Source organism: Camponotus floridanus, unplaced genomic scaffold, assembly GCF_003227725.1.
Source record: "Camponotus floridanus strain SB8 unplaced genomic scaffold, Cflo_v7.5 scaffold38, whole genome shotgun sequence".
NCBI lineage: Eukaryota > Metazoa > Arthropoda > Insecta > Hymenoptera > Formicidae > Camponotus > Camponotus floridanus.
In genome coordinates this window covers 561,653-584,471 of record NW_020229525.1, presented here as the reverse complement: position 1 = coordinate 584,471, position 22,819 = coordinate 561,653, and the positions used below count along the sequence as shown (strand labels likewise).

Sequence of the window (22,819 nt, the reverse complement as noted above, 5' to 3'; positions counted from 1 at the left end):
ATAAAAGAATTAAAATATTTTTTAATATTATACAATATAATCGTAATCTTATTTTTTTCTATGTATATTTTTTTAATTTTTAATATTACATGATAATTAAAATTTAACATTCTTCATCTCTTGCAGGAGCGGTAGAAGGCAAACGGTGGCTACGAGCGAAGGTTCGTCGAGTCCACCGCCTCCGCCTCCGCTTCCTCCAGGTTCGAGGCATACCTTAGGATCTCCTAGAAACTCGCCTCGAATGACTAGAAGGCATCAACAAGTTTCCGCTTCCTTGGCGACGACACCGACCCAAAACATCCTGAGTCCCGAATTTGCCGCGGAAGGACTTACATCCAGCGGCTCCAGGCCCAGTGGCCTCGACAGGGTACTACTGGAGCGAAATCTCGAGAGATTATTACAGGAACGCGGCTCTCATCCCGAGGAAAATCGCAATGAGTTGGGAAGGTACGGCGCTTTATTAAAGAAGAATTTACCGACGAGCAGTCAGCAATCTAAATTCAAATTTTTATGACACATTGGATTTTTCGAGTAAATTTTATATATTATTTTTATATATTATATATTAAATATATATATTATATATTTAATTTTATATATTATTTTTTTTTTAAATAAAATGTGAATAATATATAAAATTTGCTCGAAAAATCCAATGCGTAAAAATATCAGGATATATATATCGGAGAAATTAATTATAATTAGTTTAAAAATTTAAAAATAATACAATAAAATGCGTTAAACTGATTTTAATTTTTATTCAAAAGATATATTTAAGATCGTAATTTTATTGCAGGTTGATGCAAGCGCGGGATCGAGAACCCCTCAGATGTATCCAGAATTGCTCGCCTTCCCACGCGTCGAGCATGCCGGAATTGCCGCCACCCCCGCGGCCGTCGTCGGGAGCGTCGGTTTCGGCGTCGACATCGACCGGCGGCGCGGCGTCCGCCGGCGTACTGGCGCAAGAATCAGCGACGTCTCCGGTCAATCCCGGGATCGCAGCCAGCCAGACGGATCCACCGACGCCGACGTCGCGACGCGTGCGATTCCAAGGGGATTTGGATGTCAACGATCAGGGCGCAACGTCGCGCGTCCCTCTCTCGCCGATGAACGACCGAAACTCGTCGTCGTCGCCCTCGCCGCCGCCCATGTCATTGTCGAGAACGAATGTATCTCGATCGAGGAGTCTGCAGCCCGACGAAGTCGCCAGCACGTCTACCTGGGGTATGTGAAATATTTATTATTTATTAAATATTTATTATATATTACATATTCATTATATATTTATTTTCTATAGAAAAGTTTGTAAAGAGGAATGTATCTTTATTGAAAAATTTATAACTGAAAAAAGTAGCGCGGTATTTATTTAACACATATGCTTGCAGGTACAGCTGGCACATCTAGGTCGAGGATAGACGGCGAGGATGACGATGTCGAGAGCTGCTGCTCGACATGCAGCTCGTCCAGCAGTTCGGACGAGGCTGCGGCCTACGCACTGCCACCTCGACGAGCTTACGGCGGCGTCAGAATCTCTTACGTGCCGAACGACGCAGTGGCGTGCGCGCGGAAACGCGCGCCCGCGTCCTCATCGTCGTCGAATCAGGCTCAGAGGGACACCGAAAAATGCGTCGTGTCTTGATGACTCCTTCTATGCTTCACGAGTTTCAAAATCGTGCCTCGTGATCATTTGGGGAGAAGAGGAACGATACCAGAGGAAGAGTTCCTAAAGTCCGGACGCACTTTTCAACATCCTTCTGTGACATACGCCAAGTACGCGTGGTGCTTCCTGCGCGAAGCACGCGTGCGCGACAACGTGAAAACAATACTCATTTAATTTATGTAAATATTGCGAGCTCTCTTCCGGGACGATCGCTGCCACGTTCCAGCGGACGCGCCCGTCCCTTTATTTTTAATACCCCATTAATGTATTTGATAATAATAACGACGACAAAATAATCCTGCTTGTTCCACTGTCATCGACATTACCCTCCGCGAAACAAAAGTACGACGAAGGCATGCGCAGTTTATTGGCTGTAATAGCCCGTGATCTTTCCCCGCAACCGATCATTTTCATGCAAGATCCGAGCTATTTAGCGTGAGTATACCTCCTGATTATACGCTATTATTCTCTCGAAGCTATGTTCAACGGTTTGTTATTTTTCGTGCGATAAACATTTCGATTATTACTTTTATTTAAGGAAGATCTGGACGAATCAAGCACGTCAAAAATTTATAAATATAATACATTTCGAAATTCAGAATTTACCCATTTTAAATGTCAAATTCACATGAATCTCAAAATGTATTAGATTTATTAATTTTTGATGTAGCTGATTCGTTCAGTTTCTCCTTAAGATCATTTTAAAGAAAATCTCCAGTTTCTCCTAAGATCATTTTAAAGAAAATCTTAAAGTGGATGAAGTACACAGTGAAATATTTGCCATTTGCATAGCTTATATTTCGATTATTAATTTTTCGTAATGTAATTTTTCTTGCGATATCATGCGTTAGCAATTAATTAATTTTGTGATTTTATTTCTTTCATTAGCTTCACGGGATTAGATAATTGTCCACTTTAATATTTCAATTAACGAAGGATGAATACTTTCTAATATATCGGAAACGCGATATAACAATTTATATGTCTAAATTTTCGATGCTAAAACTGCTGCTGCGTCTGTTACTTTTTTTCATAATGAATTCACAAAGAATGCCAGCGTGTTCACCACCAGATCTAGTCGAACAAATTGATTGCCCGCTTTCATTTTTAGACGCGCGGCGGTATGAAAATCTCCGAGTAAAAGCGACAGGAGCGAAAATTAGAATTAACGGCCGAGTGGCGGAAAGAGCGAAAGTAGTAGCCCCTCTTAGAAACAATCAGTCACGACGCTAGTTCACGGCTTCTCGATGAGAGATTCGTGCTTTCTCTCACCTGACGGGAGCACATTAGACACTCCCGAGGAAGATATTGCATCTGACAGCATGTCGGATTAGCCATTAGCCTCTTGAATTTTTCATTCTTTGATCTTGAATCTTTCAAAAGACCATCGTTAGGAGCCGTTAAATGTATTGCTTAATCGACGTTCCGAACGCGTTTGCATCGCGTGTTTAAATGACAGAAACGTTTGAGATAGAATCTGATAAGCCTTCGTGTCTTCGATTAAGACATAACGAGCGTGTCTTGTCTAGATAGGGGAGATTGCTCATCCTTTTCATCTACTAATTCTCCTTAGGATAATTTATTATAATTTATTTTTTCTTGCATACTGATATAATATTTTCAAACTTATCTAAAAAAGACGTTGAAAATGGCGTTTCTCTAATTATTTCTATTTATGTTAATTGGATAACGAGAAATATTTAAATATTGAATTATTTAATACTAATTTCAATATTCATCGCTTTACAAATGAAGATAACGGTATTATAATGAGGCTATTTTCAAAACAGTTGAGATTGTAGAGATGATGGAGAAGATATTCTATCAAAATTTATATGTTTCAATAAGTAGCTATGTGTCTTGATTAAGGATTATAAGGAGATCAGAATGGGCGACCATAATTTAAAGATTTTTCATCATCACAAATACAAGTTTTCCTCGCAATATCATAATTTCGATATGTTAAACGTGGAGCGATATTTCAAAATCTCGGGCCTGTAAAGCATAGTAGATTGTATAATGCATGAAGGAGGCTATATAAAGACCGCTAATCACTTTATATAAACCTCACATAAGTACGGTATGCAACAAGAGGAGAAAATTAAGAAAAAAATACACGATACAGCAAGACGAGTGAACTAGAGTGCAAATCGGATCGCATACAGTTAGATCGCGTACCGAAAAAAGAAAATGATTTGTATAAAAATAATTACCGTTCGACGATGGATATAGCTTTTTCTTATTCATGGGCGCAGAGATACATGGAAATATATCTACAGGAAGTACGGCGCGAGATCACGAGGAGAACCGCCTCGGACGCCGAGCACCTCCACCGGGGATATAATTGGACACGCCTTTCTTTTCGCACTGCGCGAAAATTGGCATCGCTCTACGTGTGCGCGCGAACTGGGCCATGATTACGCAATTATCGCGTGCGAAACGTGATTTCCGAGTCGGTAGCTACGCGATATAATTACACATTTGAAAAAAATTCCGCCCCTCTCTCTGCCCCTCTTTCTTTTTGTATCGCTACCTCTAATCTTGATATCACAGTTTTGTGGTTTATCAGGGAAATGGAATAAATACAGTTGCAACGCGATATTATTCTTTTACAGCCCTCCGACGATGATATCTGAACTCAGATTCACCCAAGAGGAGATGAAGCAAATAAAGTTAAATGTATTTAAAATTGAGGAAAAATATAAAAATTGAGAAAAATTAAAAATTATATAATATCTAGACATTATGGTATCTCTTTTTATATTCAATTATATTTTTCCAACACGAGGATTAAATCTTTGTTTACATCGGAAAGATTCTATCCTGTGTGTGCGAAAAATATAAAGATTCGCTATTATAATCCCCGACCACCTTCGCGACATGATAGGCTACTCGTTACGTCTGATGGATGGCAATACTGTACGTATCGGATTCGCGCTATTTCACCTGGCGTATTTGCCGATTGATCGATGACACGTAACGACCGCGGCGCAGAATGATCGGCAAACGAACGAATGAGACACGATCGGGAACCCGGACTAGAAGGTAACTAAGGGAAGCGAGGAGGGGAGGAGGAGGTGGTGGATAGGAAGGACGGCGTGCCTCCGTGACTTCTTCTCGAGGCCGACCGAGGGAGAGGCCGCATTCCGGGCCGCGCACAGGAGAAAGCCTCTCGTACGCGCTTTAGCCGCGGGAGCCTTCGGAGGACACGGGCGTGAGCGAGCAACTTCTCTCTCCTTCTTCGACCACGCGGCCACCACATCGTATTTCATCGCCCATCGATGAATAGCATGTCTACTCCCTGGAAAACATGGAAATCTCAAGCGTTTCTCTCGCATGAATGAGAAACACTAGGAAATGCATGCAATAATAACAAACTTGTTTTATAAAGTTGATAAAAAAATCTTTTTAAGGATGTTTTGTATGTACAATCCCAGCAAAAAGTAGCTGAAAATCAATGACGAATATTCACTTTTGATATATTTTGAATATGAAAAATAATATGAATATGAAAAATTGTGTGGAATAATTGCCTTTTCAATCACTGGTCACTAAAAGATTTCTATAAAGGAAAATTAGTCTAATCTTTTTTTCCTTATATTCGTAAGAAAGATTGCCATCACTTCTATTTTTTAATATTTATTGCGTTTTTACTGAAATATTCCGAATTTTGTGAATCGAAATGATTAACTTTTGGCAGAGAATTTCGCCTTGCGACAGATACATGACTAACTTCATTGAATTATATTTAATATCTTTTTAGCCAGTTAGTACTTGTATAATATTATTTGACCAAATATTTCCTCTGTATTTAAACTTTTGCAAATTTTAAACAAATTCTGAATATTATTTCCATGTGTTTTTGTCATTTGAATCGATGTGGTTATAAGTTTCCTATAAGAACACAATTCGGTTGCAAATTAAAATTCTTATAACTTGTGAACGCTTTAGTGAATCGATTTAAAAATTGTACTGAAGATTTTAAGCATATAAGGACATTCTGTACAATTTTCTCTCAATATTAAAATAGATGCAAAATAGATACAAAACAAAATAGATACAAAACATCCTTAAAATATTCTCTTTTTTAGAATTTTAACTAAAAATATCTGGAAGATGAATTTTACAAGATTTGAAATTAAATTCCTTGATGAGATTTCTTGTCGATCGAAAATATGATTCATGACATTATTTGATTTTATGCAAAAGAATATGCCTTTTGAAATTATGTAATTTTTGTTTCGTATTTTTCGAAAGATGTTTATGTAAACGACTTATGTTCCTTTTAATTTGATTAATTTATAATGGACTTATAATTATCAAAGTATATTTTTGAGATTTTTCGTCACTTGTGAAATATGAAAAATGGCCATTTTGAAAGTACCTTCATTAATTCTGACATTTTCATTCCTAATTATTTTTTTCATAATTATTATTTATACATAGTATTTAATAATCTTCCTGCTCCGATGCTTTTTAATGATATTCATCTCATGTTATATCACGCTGGGAATCACTTGAATGAATAAAAGCATCTACGCAACGCGTGTTTCGTAACGAGTACTAAAAAAAACCTTTGATTATTTTGATGAAGAAGTCTCGCTGAATAACTATCCTTAATCTCACAGTTACGTAACATATACATATTACACGTACTTGAGGAAGAAAATAGGATTTATATATCGTTTTTATTTTTGTTTTTATTCAAAGTAAAGCCTCTGCGTGTCGAAGGTGTTTTTCTTCACGAGGCGTCTCAATGATCCATCTCTCCTCCATTGACTTGATTCTGATCTCTCCTCGACGAAGGCCGCAAAAGACGATCGAAGGCTGTGGGGTTGCCGAGCTCGATCATCGGTACCTGCGAGCAAAAATGACCACGTGTCCCTCTCGCCCGCTTTCTATTCCGATCTCCCGATCTCGCATCGGTAAGGAACAAACAAACACCGTACGCGAACACGTGGGAGGAGGGGAAGAACCGTCAGCCACCTGCTGCCTGCATACCTACCTCGATCGTCTAATCGGATAACGATATTAGGACTGGAAGTACCGCTAAACGATCGGTCCGCTATAACGCGCCGATCGAGATTCCCCCCTTCTCCTCCCCCTACCCCCCTTTCGTGATAATTCTGCGCCATTTAAAAATTGAAAAAACGCGAGCAAGGCGAGGCGCGCGCCGATCGAGGATGGCATCGCGGATTCGACGTCGCGATAATACTTGTTTTGCATTCCGATCGCGCGCGAGGCTCGCGCAAAAAGCGCGCGCGGCTCGAGCCGCCTTCTCGAGCGCATACCAACGCAAACGACGACTACTGCGCAACAGCTGAATGGAAAGCTACGCTCGAAAAATTTACCTATCCAAAGGAGAAACGCCGTGCCCGAGGCGCGCGAGAGGAACGGGGACACTTTCGGGAGGGAGAAGGGTGATCGAGAGATTTTCTTTTTTTCTTCCGGACGATTTTTAACGTCCGAGAAAAACAAACACGCTGTCCGAGATGAAACCTGGGGGACAAGACACGAGGGAAATAGAACCTGAGGGAAAATCTCGCGAAACGTATCCCATCAGCTGATTGTCAAACTCGTCAAATTCGCGCTCACGATTGCAATTGGATTCGTGGAAAATTGTCGACCCGCGAGGACTCCCGGAGCATGAATACGACTCCATTCTAATCGACGTAACGCGAGAACGCTTGCATCTGAGATGCGACTCTCGCGAGGATTATGTAACGCGATTTTTATTTACGCAACGCTCGCCGTGCGTTTCAAGGTAATTCAACCTTACGGAAATGGCACACGGTACAGTTTCCACACTTTGGTATCGCGAACAAAAAAATTGAGCGTAATTTGCGAATGCGACGTGTGAATTTTCCGATTTTCTCGTGAAATAAGATTTTCGTCCACCGCGAGAAGGGGATTTATGCACTTTGCATATGATACGATATTTATTACGATACTATCTCGCGTTACGAAAACCGCATATAATATAAATAACGCATATTTATGATTCATTAGAGCCTAGAATATTTCCAAGATACATTGACATCAACTGTCGCGATGTTGTCACATCGATTGCAACTCTTGTGTATCTCGTCAATTATCTCTCTCTCTCTCTCTTGTAAGCGTCAAATATAAAATACCGGCTTTACGGTATCACGCAATCAAAATTCCTCCGGTGTGGCTAGTCACATATGTGTCGTAAGATTATTTATTTTCGATTATTTATTTTAATTCATACTTCACGTAAGCCAACGTACAGGATATCAGCTTAATATTGTGATCTCGTGTGCTTTTCACATTTTAGAAATCCTGACTTAACCGCGAGTAGATTGTGTGCCTAAAATTTCCCTCCAATCACACGAAAATCATGCGAAAGCGACGCATCATGATCATCATGATTATTGCGAATGCGAGGAAGGAAATGCGATTTGCCTACAGCTGTAGGGATCCTGCACAGAAAAAAAAGAAGTGTCAAATCAAAACTTATACATATACTTAAACTAACGCGCTCATTGTTTCGTATATACGCAACAATTTCTAATCTTCTTAGAAGAATTTAATAATTTAAAATTTCAACAATATTATCGTCTTATTTTAATATTGTAGTTGTCACCTCAAGAATATAATTATTTAATTCTCTTTTAAGAAAATTATAATCTTTGATTTAAAAATGTTATTTTCTATCCAACATTGTTTCTTTTCCATTTAAGAAAAATAAATTTTAAATCATGAGAATATTTTTCTCGATTGAACTATGTAAAATGGCTTCATTCAAGTAAGCAATTATTCAAGCAATTATATTTTTCTTAAACGAACGCGATATAATCTCGTTTCAAGATTTCCATGTTAAAACTAAATATATTTTCAAAATATAAATATAAGAATATCCTTTTTTTCTGTGTGGACAGAAGACTGTCTCCCATGGACGTCGAATTTACCACGTGACACGTAGAATAGAGGTCCAAGAGGAGAGCGCGCGTCTTCTCCGCGTACAATTCATCCAAGAGTTTTCAAGCTTACTCGCTCTCGCTCGCGAGGAAGGCAGGTATTCGAGCGACGCGGGGAGGGGGGGGGAGGGAGCGAGAAGCAGGCAGGCAGGCGGTCAGGTAAGAAAGCGGGCGAGCGAGTCCTCGACGAGGGAGATGGTGGGAGGAGGCGAGCGTAAAGTGAGTTTTCGCTTGCTGGCGAGTAGTGGAGACCGATCCGTCAGTCGACTTACGCGATTCCGCGCTGGTGGGTCCGTCGCGTTATCATCTCCGCTACCTGTTGTTGCCGCTGCATCCCGTGTGACCCGACTGGTTTCTCTTTCCTCTGCGATCGCGTAACGCGAACGTCCGGTCGAAAAAAAAACCGAGGCCGACAAGATGGCCGCGCGCTGAGGAAGCCGTCCGAGTGTCTTGGGGCCCTTCTTCGCGGCCGAGGCCCGCTCCTCGTGACATTCGCGAGGCGTTTGTTCCCGACGATGATGTCGACGTCTCGGGCAGGATCCCCCGCGGAAGAAGCGTGAAGGACCACGGTAATTTGAATTTAAGTTTGCCTCTCTGAATCTCGCGCGTGTGCGAGATTTCTCCTCTTTCTTTTTTTCTTCACGCAAGTGAAGTTCTCCACGCTCCTCCGGAGCGGAGTCGTGAATAATTCCTCGGGACGATGTTGAATGAACAGGCGTAGCGCGAGCGATAGCATCGACTTGCCGCGAGGTCGACGGCATCCGCCGCTGGTTACGTTCTCCATGAGAAATATGTTGATGTTGGCTGCCGTCAAACATGACGCAAGTGTAAACCATAAGAGTCGAGTATCACTTCTAGCGCTCTTTGGCGCGAAGCGCTCATCGCGTCTCGCCTTTCGATTTCAGAATAAACAGAACGCGAGAAAGTGACGCGCCTTGACGTCCCCCTCGCTTCTAAATCATGCCTCGAATATAAAATTGGTGGAATATCAAAGTTGAGTAATAGAGGTCGTGTATTCTGTAAATATTGCATAGAAGCTTGCATTAAACTCGCACAAAGATGCACGGAAGAAAAAGACATTATTGTTTCGAAAATATATTTAGTTTTGACATGAAATCTTGAAATGAGATTATATTGCGTTAATTAAAGAAAAATATAATTGTTTCACTTGAACGAAGTCATTTTATATAGTTCAATCGAGAAAAATATAATCTTATGATTGAAGATTTAATTTTCTCGAATGGAAAAGAAATAATGTTAGAAGGAAAATAACATTTTTAAATCAAAGATTATAATTTTCTGAAAGTAGAATTAAATAATTATACATTCTTGAGGTGACAATTACAATATTAAAATAAGACTGTAATATTGTTGGAATTTAAAATTATTAAATTCTTCTAAGAAGATTATAAATTGTTGCGTATATACGAAACAATGAACGCGTCAGTTTAAGTATATAAGTTTTGATTTGACACTTATTTTTTTTGCGTACTAAAATCAGACCTCAATTTATTAATTTTATTAATTTAATTTTATTTATATAAAATTAAAATATCCCATCATTTTTTTCTCAATTATCAAATAATACTGTACCATCGTGTCTTAAATTTGCAGCTAATAAGCAGAAATGATTGATAAATTTATGAAATATACATCTTTCGTTTGTTGACAAATAATTGCGCATTAATTAAATCGTGTTAAATCGAGGAGGAGATCGATCTAAATGTCAATCGCGTGGAAAGGAGTGAAGGATCGCGATTACGGTTAATTTATTAAATATACCGAGGGGCTAATGACGAAATAATAGGGGATCGGTCGCCGATCAATTTCAGTCTTTATCGCGGAACGAAACTCGTCGGAGGACTCTTCTGGTGACCGAGCGTCACGAGAGCAGGGCCCACGGTATTATACCGTTCTCTCTTATTCAGCTCCGTGTCGTAACATCAGGTTTGTTTATTTCGAGGGAAAACGGAACGGCGAGCGCCGACAACGCGGCCGCAACGAGAACGGGATGTTAATGAGTTCGACGTCGCTCGCTCGGAATGCCAGGCTCGCTCTCCATAATACATCCCCAGCAGCGGCGATATGTTCTCCATAAACGTCTTCTTCCCCCTTCCTCCGCCTGCCCCCTTGCCTCCTTTCTCGTCGCGCCGCGTATCTCCTTCTCCTCCTCCCCCCTCCCCCTCCTCCTCCTCCTCTCGCGTTCGCGAGATAACATCGCGACCGCGTTGGTCCAGGTACGAGAGACGCGAAGTGCAAACGAGCGCGATCGACAGAAACGGCCAAGGCCGTTTTCGAGGAATGTCGACGAATAATCGAGTCGCAAAGTCTGCTCGAATCGACTTTTTTTGAGATCGATCATGCTCCTCGATAGTACTCTTTGCGTAGAGATAATTGCATCGGTGAGGGGGCGTGTGAGTAGATGAAGAATATGCATTTTCTTTTTCCAGTTATGTTTTGATCGAATAATAAATTAATATTTCCTATCATCTACTAGCTGTTAAAAAAAGATGAAATTCTTCATCAATTTATTAATTTGTTAAAAGATTAAACGTTTCGATAATTTATTTCGCTTTTCACGTCGGTGACCGAGAAGATAAAGATGCTCGTTATAATGTAAATAAATAAGTGATTTTCATACAATAATTATGAGATATACCGCATATTCCCGCAATTAAACGCAACTTTGAAATTCCACGTAAAATTCCCAACTTTCATTAAGCATCATCTGATATCTTAGCGTGAATTCATTAACGTTAGACAACATTCGCAATTACACGAGCAATTAAGCTATGCTCCCGGGGAAACAGCGAGTCGTTAGAGAATTCAGGGAAAAAATAGTCTCAGGGACGCGCGAATCAGTTTTGCGTCGCATTCGAACACAATGTCGGGGCCCTCGAATCCGAGGTGCGATTAGAACGAAGGACGCGCGCACCTGCCGCTTCCGGCGTCGCGCCGACTTCCGCGTCGGTCGCATCCTTTCGCCCTTCGTCGAGAGAGAGAAAGAGAGAGAGAGGGGGGGGGAAAGAGGGGGAAGGGATCAACGGCATTCGCCGGAATGCCAGGTAGCTTTCCAGCTTGCCAGGACGTAACGAAGGAGAACCGTTCCACGTACGCGCTGCGGTCTTAATCTCCACTACCTTTTCTTCTCGCCCTGCAACCTCTCCTCTCGTCGCCGCTCTCTCGTTTATGCCGCTCGCCTGTGCACGCGGCCTGTGACGTATCAATGAGAACGATCGGCTGCTCCTTCCCGCGTTTAAAAGGCGAGCAGTGGCGGGTCGGAGCTGCTCCTTCAGGCCCTCGCGCCTAGACGAGTCTTTGTTTCAATTTTACTTGTTTTATATTTTAGGCCCAGTTGCACCAACATTATTTTAGTTTTAAACGAAACTTAAATATATGTCGGTCTTTATTTATTTAGAAAGAAAAATAAAGATAGACATATATTTATGTTTCGCTTAAAGCTAAAATAACGTTGATGCAACCGGGCCTTATGCATACAGAGTGTCAGGGCAATCTTTCTCCCCAAAAAAGCTCTTGTAACTTACCTCGAGAGCTTTTCAAAACACTATAAAACACTCAAAACACTAATAAAATATTTTTTCATTGAGTACTTTTCGAGTTATAAGGCTTGAAATAATCTCTTAATTTTACATAAACCATAAAATATCTAAAATATCATAAAATATCTAATAAAATATTCATTTTTTGATTATCTTACCTTAATACTTTTCTGTACAAAATAATGAGAGGAATCAATTGGTGTAAAGGAAACACATAATTGTTTCGAAGAAAAAATATGTAATTTGCAATTAACAATTACATATTTTTTTCCAATTGATTCCTCTCATTATTTTGTACAGAAAAGTATTAAGGTAAGATAATCGAAAAATGAATATTTTATTAGATATTTTATGATTTATGTAAAAATTAAGAAATTATTAAATGCCCTGACATCCTGTATACACAGTATATTATTTGGTTAAGTGTACACACTCAGGTATTTTTTTTAAATATTAGAATTTGTTTAAATAATAAAGATAATGAAAACTGTTTCAATAATTGTTTCAATAATAATAGAGTTATCTCGTTCTCCATTATCATTCAAAATAACAAAAAATGACTATATCTTGTGAACAACTATTGAAAATTTGATTTTACCAAATTTGCCATAAAATGTCAAAAAAAGTAAAACTGTCAATATTTTAAAAAAATTAAATTTTCGTTTAATTATATATGTATTTTTAAACAAAATAACTTTTATTTGAAATATTTTTTATAACTCTATTATTTAACAAATTTGTGTATACATTTTAACCAAACATCCTGTATATATATATATATATAAATATATATATATATATATTTATATATTTATATAAAATAATAATAATAATAATAATAATAATTTATTTTATGGTCTTTCTTAATCGATCAATCATCAACAGTCTTTTGAAGATTGACAGTATCGGGATACTAAAGATTGCTACGTGAAAAACGAACGGATATTCCATGACGAGATGTGTTTAAATGTAGTCCTTGACGCATTTGTTAAAATTGCTCATCCTTTCTAACATATATATCTCTTCGGTTGTGTGAGAGATCAAGAATTTTTGGTGACTAATCGAATTCGTGTACACGACTAAAGCACACGAATTTCTGAAATGTTTATGCACGTCAGTCACCATATTTGAAATAATTTTCAAACAGGATGTTCTAAAACTTTTCCACTTGTATAGTGTTTTTTTTTTAATATAAATTAAATATCGAGGCAATTATCCTCTTTCGTCGCTTAATTTTATCACAATTCTAAAATAATAAATTCCCCGCGTATCGATACATCTATACATTCATACCGACAATAAATGATGACTCGCATTAATAAAGGACGAGCTACATAAGAGCAACGAGGAGAGATAACAATCTCTTATGTTTATCTTGCTTCTTCTTCCACCAGGACCGCTTGCGGTTTATCTTCATCAAAGCGATTCATCAATTATTTATCGCGCGCATCAATATCGCCAGGAGCGCGTTGACAGCTCCTGCCAGATGATCGTTCATTTCCCGACGCGAAATCGGTAATAACTTTGGGTTCTCTCGCGTGTGTTTCAGTTCCGTGTGCTGAACGATTCCCGCTAATACCTGCTATTTTTACGTATTTATATTTCTCGCCGTCTCGAGCAAGGTCATCGGAGGGAAGGAACTTTATCGAAACTGGAATTCTTGTTTGCTTCGAGCGGCATGAAACTATTCTGTCTATGCCAAGCATCCTCAAACCTCTCGGTCTCGAATCTTTGCTTTGACATGTTTGAAATTTTCGAAATTCTCTGCCGGATTTCGATATAAAACACAAAAATCTAGAGCTTATTCACGTGAGAAATTCGCCAAATTTCTTCCTACATGTTGATATTTTTTCTGTTGATGAGATACTTTTTAATGAGAATTTAATGAGAATTTTTTAATCTCTTCTGTCAGTTACAGACGTATGATACACTTTGCCTCCTTATCTGTCTTGATAAAATTTCAATTAAGGGTTAACGATGTGAATTCCTTAATTACTCTTTACGCAAACAATCCTCTTTTTTTCCACATTAATTAGCTTCTCGCGATATATCACCTCGCCGTTTGGGAAACAAAGCTCCGCTCTTTGTGCGTATATATTTAGCATATATAGGGCAATCCCTTTCCAAAAAAAAGCTCTTGTAGCTTACCTCGAGAGATTTTCAAAACACTATAATAAAATATTTTTTCATCGAGTAATTTTCGAGTTATGAGGCTTGAAATAATTTCTGAATTTTTACAATAATTTATGTAATTGTTAATTGGAAATTACATATTTTTTCTTCGAAATAATTATGTATTTTCTTTACACCAATTAATTCCTCTCATTATTTTGTACATAAAAGTATTAAGGTAAGATAATCAAAAAATGAATATTTTACTAGACATATTTTATGGTTTATGTAAAATTAAAAAATTATTTCAAGCCTCATAACTCGAAAAGTACTCGATGAAATTATTTTATTATAGTGTTTATATAATATTTTATTATAGTTATATAATATAGTAATATAATATTATAGTATAGTATACTTTATTATAAAATTTAAAAATATTATAATATACTTTATTATAAAATTTAAAAATAATTTATTATAGTATACTTTATTATAAAATTTAAAAATACTTTATTATAATATACTTGATAGTGTTTTGAAAAGCTCTGGAGGTAAGCACTACAAGAATTTTTTTTTTTTTGGGAAGAGATTGCGCTGACACCTTGTATATTCCTCTCGCGTTTATGCTTCCCACGTGGAAATCCGATGCCTGAATGGGACCGTTGATCGCCATCGGCGCCGATGTGTCATCTGTTCCAACGAAGCCTGCAACGCGCAGGTGGTTTCAATCCGCGATATTTTCACGCCGTTTGATTCCGTTCGCGTGACAAGCTCTCGACAAGAAAGAGTTCACTCACGAACGCGTCGCGTTTATCGGTCTCTTTGATATGCAAAGACACCGTTCGCGCGAAAGTTGCCTTCTCCTTGCGATGCAACGCTCGAATGTGATCGAGATACTCCTTCGTTTATTCAGCAAAGTCGATCGATGCCGAGCAAATAAAGAAAAGCTGTCGCACTCGCTGTTATTTGCGTATCGTCGAGTGTTCTTTTCGGGCTGGTTGCTTGGTTCCCGCGAGCGATCGCCTCTCGTGGAATCTCGCGTTGCATCGGAGCAAAGAGGAATGGCGCGGAATTAACGACGAGATAATTACAGACTGCAACGTGCCTATTGTTCGCCACCGATCCGGACGTACGCACGTACATCGAGTTATCTCGGCTTGGATGACTCATTAGCGCGCCATGGAAAGTATGCATACGCTTTATATACCCGCAAGAAACAAACCAACACCGACAGGAATTCGCGTTGCGAAATCGGATCTCCGCTAATCAGGAATGTAAACTTTTGATTACCTCGACGGGGAATAAATAGTAGCGCGAGTGAATAAATTCCGAATGTTAAATAGAGGTAGAAATTAATTTACGCACATTTTCGCGTGTTTTACAACTCTTACGAAAAGAAATTAAATATCTCCAAATTCTCGATTATTTATATTTTAAGAGCGAGAAAGTTTATACGTTCATATCTTTTACTATTGGACATCGCGTTAATCTTGCGCTTTCTACTTTTAATTATATACAATATAATAAGAATTATAATTTAAATATTTTTAATATTTAATATTAAATATTATAATATTATATAATATATTTAATAAATATATTTAATAAATATTTTTAATATTAAATATTATATATTAATATTAAATATTTAATAATTAATATTTAAATATTTATTCACTGATGCCAAACAATATTCAACAAATTAATTTTCTCCCCAAAAAGAAATGCGTGAGAATAACAGATCGTAGCCTAACGTCTCTAGAACTCGACAAGCAGCTTCATAATAAGAAGATTCGAAAATGACTTAACAAGAATTCAACCGTGCTCTATAATCAAAGAATTTACACTACCAAAAAGAGATTCGGATAGGATGTAATCAGTTACGCGTGTCAATCGTCCCGTCCTGGTTTGGAGATGACGCGATGTAGGCCGGGTCGTTTTTACAAAGGGCTTTTGTGGCGAACGACTCGCGGAGATGACTGTAATATTGAATAATTTTATTGTTCCACGCATCTCTCTCTCTCTCTCTCTCTCTCTTTCCGCGCGCGCGGGTGAACGCAAATTATACACAGCCTCCTTCTGTCTCTCCGCTCATCCCGACAATCATTCCTTTTCCGCGCGTCCTTCTGCCCCGCCAAGGGAAATCACGGAGGTGGCAAGGAGGTCGCGAATACGAGATGCAAGTATCCTTCGAATTATGCGATCCGCAAGAACCCGACTCGCACGAGGAAAAGTACATTGCTGCTGCTTGCTGCTTCTCCTTTTCTCTCTAACGCCACCTCCACCTTCCTCATCTGTCTCCTCCTCCGCGTCGAGCACACGTCAGACTCTTCTTCTGATATACTCGTTACGTGTTTATTTTGCAATTATTACGTTCTCGCGCCTGGCATACCGATGTACATCATCGCTGATTAACGGGCATGAGAGTTGTGCAAAGAAAAACGAAACATGGCGAAAGCTACCGGCGGCTTGTTCGCGAATGTATTTACGTAGGTGTACCTCGTGTTTCATTAGATGTTTCCGGTAAAATACAGACACGCATCATCATTATTAAATCTCACTCTTATGTTTCATTATTGCTGACAATGAACGTCTTTTCTTACAAAACAGAGTTTTGCTTTGTATATTCAATTATTCTTCTATTCGAGTCAGTTTGAAGTTTTAAAAGGTCGTTTTAAATTTTACACGTTGAAAAATTCAAGCTTTTAAATATCTAAATTTTAATTAATTTTTTAAGTAATTTTTAATTTTTAATTTTTAACTAATTTTTCATCTGATGTTTGTAAAGAAAATGATGAAAATTTTTTTCTATTTATAAAGCCACTTATGCACATCAATTTCCCATAATTGAATATATGAAATGCGAGCCGATTCTTCGTGTATACGTGAAAAATCTTTCTTCGCACAAGCAATTTCCCACGTATCTTCGTGAGCGAATGAATTAACAGGCAAGCGGTCGATCATGCGATTCACACAGTGAACGTCTTCACTTTTCACCTTTCACATATCTCACGTAAATCTTTTTATTTAAATTAATTTCGCGTGCCGAAAAAAGTTGCTCGAGAATTACGATTTTGGCAAACTCATGCAAAGATTCTCACTTTTTATCACTTCTTGACGAGTGAAACTTTTACTGTGTTTACCTTCTTTTACTTTTAAGACATGATTACATGATCGAACCAACATACTCGAAACCCTTATAGAATAAAATAGAATAAATAATATATATTTGAATATATAAAAATAGAAAATCTTTAGAAATTACGGAATCAACTTTTTAATCTTTCTCGGAATTTTAAATTTAATTTTTTTAATTGTCTCAATTTTTCAATTATAATCGCAAAGTTATCTTGTAAGTATTAAATGTCCAATTTTATTACAATATTGGCTTGGAAAATCGAGTTTATCGCTAAATGCGTGTTAAAATATATATTTTCTTATCAAGTTTGTCCAGAAAAGTGAGTCGAAAAAAATTAAGTTAAATTCCGACTTTTAGTTTTGGACTTGGACAATGGAAAAAAATAGCAAAAAAATTACAAAAATAATTAATATATCTAACAAAATATAAAACATATATTACTTTAGAAAGAGATATTTTTTGTTTTAATTAATAAATCATATTAATTATAATTTCAAAAGCATGAAATTAACTTGATAATAAAGTCTTTTTTAATTAATATGTAAAATTTTTGAGACACAAAAACTTTGGAGATATAAATGTTATTAAATTTCATATTAATTTCATATTAATTTCATATTAATTTTTGAGACACAAAAACTTTGGGGATATAAATGTTATTAAATTTCATATTAATTTCATATTAATTTTATATTAATTTTTAGTTTAATACACAAAAAATGTGCGTATGTAATGGAATTAAAAATTCTCTTATCAATGTGATTTACCTTTCAACATTTCTCATAAAAAAATAATTTATTTGCTACGTCGATTTTATTACAAATTTAATTTTAGATAAAGTTCAAATTAGAAGACACTCTCTCAATTAACGAATATCGACAAAAAGATTTTCTAGAAAGACTAATTTTTACTACTGGAGCATGGATTTTACTCAAAGAATTTTGCCAACCCTTCTCATGTATTCGGATCAAGATCGTGAGAGGAAAGTACTATAGCCGTCGATCTCTGGTTCAGAGCGATCGAAAGATCGAGGATAATCGTAAAATAACAAAGTTCATCGCTCGGCTTTCAGATCGGCCTCGCCGGAGCGAGCAATCAGCGACTGGACGCTCATGCCGGGCTCGGACGGAAGGATTCATCTCAGGAGCGCGAGAGGAAATATCGCCGGTGAACGCGGAAGCATCGTCGTGACGTCGTGAAGAATCCCTCTCTCACCCCCTCCCTTTTGCCGCGTAAACAGAGACTATTTTCCCTCCTCGAGAGCACCTCGATATAAGGATGACCCGGAGAACGAAAGGGAACTCGACGCTGTTCGCGTCGTGCCTGACGTCGTTGTTGCTGATGCTGATGGCGACGTTCTGGCAAACCGCGCGAGCCCACGTGGCACTGACGTTCCCGCCAGCCAGGCAGTACGACCTAGACTTCCTGGATAACGCCAGGACGCCGGCACCGTGCGGGATGCCGCGTGGTGAGTATATTAACGATGATTACTATTATTATTAGCCCATCACGTGTACGATGATGTCTCGCGCGTTTCCTTTCACTTCTCGCTTGGAAATTTCTCAACGCTCAATTTAGAATCAATTTTTTATTCCCCCCGCGAAGAGGTATCAATATTTGATTGTACGGTGAAAAAATGTATATGGAGATTAGCTTGCGAGGAAGCGATTGGATGAAGATGCTCGCATATTATTAGAGTATTCAGGCTTAATTGCTAATGAAATATATGAGTTGTCTCACGGATCATTATTTAACGAAAGTTATCATTAAGTTGTTTGAAGCGCGAGAAAAAGTATTATGGTTTCAGACATGATTACATGATCGAACCGACAATCGAATCTCTTATAGAATAGAATAGAATAAGTAATATATTTTTGAATATATAAAAATAGAAAATCTTTAGAAATTACGGAATCAACTTCTTTAATCTTTCTCGGAATTTTAAATTTAATCTTTTCAATTGTCTCAATTTTTCAATTATATAATCGCAAAGTTAAATTTTGTAAGTATTAAATGTCGTCTAATTTTATTACAATATTGACATCGAAAATCGAGTTTATCGCGTTAAATGCGTGTGTTAAAATATATGTTTTCTTATCAAGTTTGGCCAGAAAAGTGAATCGAAAAAAATTAAATTAAATTCCGATTTTTAGTTTTAGATTTTATAATGGAAAAAACTAGCAAAAAAATTACAAAAATAATTAATATATCTAACACATATAAAACATATCTAACAATATAAAACATATTTATATAAATTTAGAAAGAGATATTTTTTTGTTTTAATTAATAAATCATACTAATCATTATAATTTCAAAAGCATGAAATTAACTTGATAATAAAGTCTTTTTTTAATTAGTATGTAAAATTTTTGAGACACAAAAACTTTGGGGATATAAATGTTATTAAATTTCATATTAATTTTTAGTTTAATACACAAAAAGTGTGCGTGTAATGGAATTAAAAATGTTTTTATCAATTGTGATTGATGCGTTGAAATATCTTTATATCGAAGCCTTCCGTCGTAATTATTAAATTGGAAATATCAATGAATAATTAATAATAATAAACTGGAAAAATATGTATTGATTATACCTTTTTAAAAAATCGGGAAAATATTATTAGCTTATTGTCGAGATACTTTAACGTTCGAGAAAATCCAACATTGCGTTACGAGAAATATAAGCGAGTTAAAGGATATTAATTTATTAATAAAAAATTAAATTTAATCGACTGCGAATATCGCAATCTCGGCAGCCTCGAGTACTTTCGCCATCGCGATTCTGAAAAACATGCCTCAGCCTTTGATGGAATGTCAGGTGGAATACGCACGCGATGAAATCACGCGTTCCCCCTCGGAAGCCCATTGCGAGGTAGTTGACTATTCGAGCATTGTTCTCCGGAAACGCGCGGAGCATTTTCGTTAGAGATTCTCCGCGTCTCTGGAGAAGCGATGAAAAGAGAGAAGGGATTAAATGTACATCGCGGGATGAAGCCGCAGAGCAATGTGCAGAGGGAAAGGGAGCATAGATTCTATGGGAAAACGACATTAACGTGGAGTCGATTTTTCTGGTCTCCCTTTATCCAGGTGGGGATAGACAGTTAGTACGAATCGAAGCGACTTTCACCGACTTGCATGAAGGGAGCGCGAACCTCTCGGTATTCGCGGATATTATCTTCCACGTTCTACACGCGTACCCTGACTGCCTAGAGCCTAGAATCGTATCTAGAAGGGAAAGAATGCAAGAGAGCCAAACAAATTTTTTCTAGAAAAAAATTTTTTTAAAAAGTATGATAAATCTCTGTAGTAGTTTGTTTTAAAATATAAAGTAAAAGTATAAATAATGTAAAATATTAATATAGCGGAAATAATACTACGATAATTAAGGATATTTTGTACAATCCCAGCAAAAAGTAGCAGAAAATCAATATTGACGAATATCCACTTTTTGTGTATTTTAAATATGAGAAATTGTGTGGAATATTACAATTTGATCTTAACTACAGTGCAGAGATGTATTTTTTAGTATTTATTGCGTTTTTACTGAAATATTCCGAATTTTGTTAATCGAAATGATTAACTTTTGGCAGAGAATTTTGCCTTGTGACAGATACATGGCTAACTTCATTAAATTATATTTAATTCTTTTTAATCAGTTAGTACTTGTATAATATTATTTGACCAAATATTTCCTCTGTATCTAAACTTTTGCAAATTTTAAACAAATTCTGAATATTATTTCCATGTGTTTTTTGTCATTTGAATCGACGTGGTAGTACGTTTCCCATAAGAACACATGTTAATTCGGTGCAAATTAAAATCCTTATAACTTGTGAACGCTTTAGTGAATCGATTTAAAAATTGTACCGAAGATTCTAAACATATGTAAGGACATTCTGTACAATTTTCATTAAATTGTCAATATTTTGAAAATAGGTACAAAACATCCTTAATTAATTAATTGAATATTTAATCTGACGAGTTGATAAAAAAAAATGAAAGTTTTCTCTTCGAAGTCAGCAAGAATAAATAAGAATAAATAGAAAATATACTTGAATGTGTATCTCGAAATATCACTTGGTATTTATTCCTCAGTCTTTGATCTTTATTTTCCAATATTTTACCATCGATTTAATGGAGAAGCTACCAGAGGGAAAAGTCGAGAATAAAGAGATTATGACTGCACGTTGAGCGTTTTCGCATTGTTGCATCGCGCGAGATACAAGAACATTGTTACAATTACCCACCTTGTCCGATGTCGTCGGAGATTCTTGCTCCCCGTCATTTTCCCTTGCGAAAGCGTAATTAAGACCACACCGTAGATGGCACCGCGCTGGTTTGTTACATAAGCGACGGGGAAAGAAAGAAAGACCTGTATCATTATGCCGTCAAGTAACGCGAATTATCCGTTTTTAACAAAGGGAGATGACGAGTCTTCTCCTCGCTCGGGCTCCTTTCCGCCCTCATTTGCTCCTCGCCATCTTCGGCGCGGCGATTAATTTGTATCGCGCTGCTTCTCGCGATCGTAGCATTTTCTCACGTGTCGCATAAAATTGCGAAAAAGTCAACTGGTATAACTGGTCGTGGAAAATTGCACGTGCGGTTGTTGAGTGACATTTAATCGACTTTACCGTAATTGATGAATCGAAAGATTACGATGCGTGATTTGTCTCTTTTCCAGCTTCTCCGATGAAGATTCAATTATATACGTTATTTCTCGAAATTCGCAGCTTTTCGTCGTCTCTTTCAAATTTTAATTCCAATTTTTATATCGAAGATAGAACATATAAGGCAAAGTTTGACTCGACTGCCTTTACGATTGCGTTAACGCGTACCGGCTGATGCACGGCTACAAATTTTTCTTTCCGCGATCGTAATTTAATCGAGCCGCTCCGACGATTCGGCTCGGTCAATGGAAGAGAAGAACCGCTTTCCTTCCGGAGACGCTTCGGGGAAGCGGAAGGGGCCGGTCTGGTAATACTGGAAAAGTTGATTAAAAGTACCGGAGGCTAATCAGTTATTTGCATTTATATTAAATTAGCGCGTAAGCCTCGCGGATTCGTCGCGTCTCCCGCACAAAATCCCTTTGCTAAAGGGATTTATGTACCCAACATAGAGAGAGGAGAGAGGAAAAGAGAAAGAGAGAGAGAGAGAGAGAGAGAGAGAGAGAGAGAGATATTCATTGTTATTATAATAGAAAAAAAAGGATTGGAAAACAGATTTATTACATAAAATACTGACATACGTGAAAAAAATTATTAATTATGTATTTAGATGTTGTTTTTCGAGAAATTGATAAAAATAAAAATATTTTCAACTTCTTAATATCATGAATTTTATTAATGAGCAATTAAGGATGTTTTATATGTACAATCCCAGCAAAAAGTAGCTGAAAATCAATA

The 22,819-nt window shown here is 37.3% G+C and overlaps 2 protein-coding genes across 5 annotated transcripts in view; both read left to right on the top strand.

The window, feature by feature from the left end:
• LOC105255515 (protein prickle) overlaps positions 1 to 2,221 on the top strand; it is a 66,964-nt gene extending 64,743 nt beyond the window's left edge. The window contains exons 5-7 of one of the 2 annotated variants that reach the window (XM_011264828.3): positions 127 to 447; positions 797 to 1,224; positions 1,386 to 2,221. In XM_011264828.3, the coding sequence (XP_011263130.3) occupies positions 127 to 447; positions 797 to 1,224; positions 1,386 to 1,639 (1,003 nt within the window). In that variant the 3' untranslated portion in view covers positions 1,640 to 2,221. The remainder of the gene's footprint in view (positions 1 to 126; positions 448 to 796; positions 1,225 to 1,385) is intronic. The other variant, XM_025411216.1, reaches the window with a different exon arrangement.
• Positions 2,222 to 8,836: 6,615 nt separating this feature from the next.
• Positions 8,837 to 22,819, top strand: part of LOC105253456 — a 37,735-nt gene continuing 23,752 nt past the window's right edge. For 2 of the 3 annotated variants that reach the window (XM_025411186.1, XM_025411184.1), the window contains exons 1-2: positions 8,838 to 9,170; positions 18,488 to 18,883. In XM_025411186.1, the coding sequence (XP_025266971.1) occupies positions 18,694 to 18,883 (190 nt within the window). In that variant the 5' untranslated portion in view covers positions 8,838 to 9,170; positions 18,488 to 18,693. Of the gene's footprint in view, positions 9,171 to 18,487; positions 18,884 to 22,819 lie in introns of all 3 variants that reach the window. The other variant, XM_025411185.1, reaches the window with a different exon arrangement.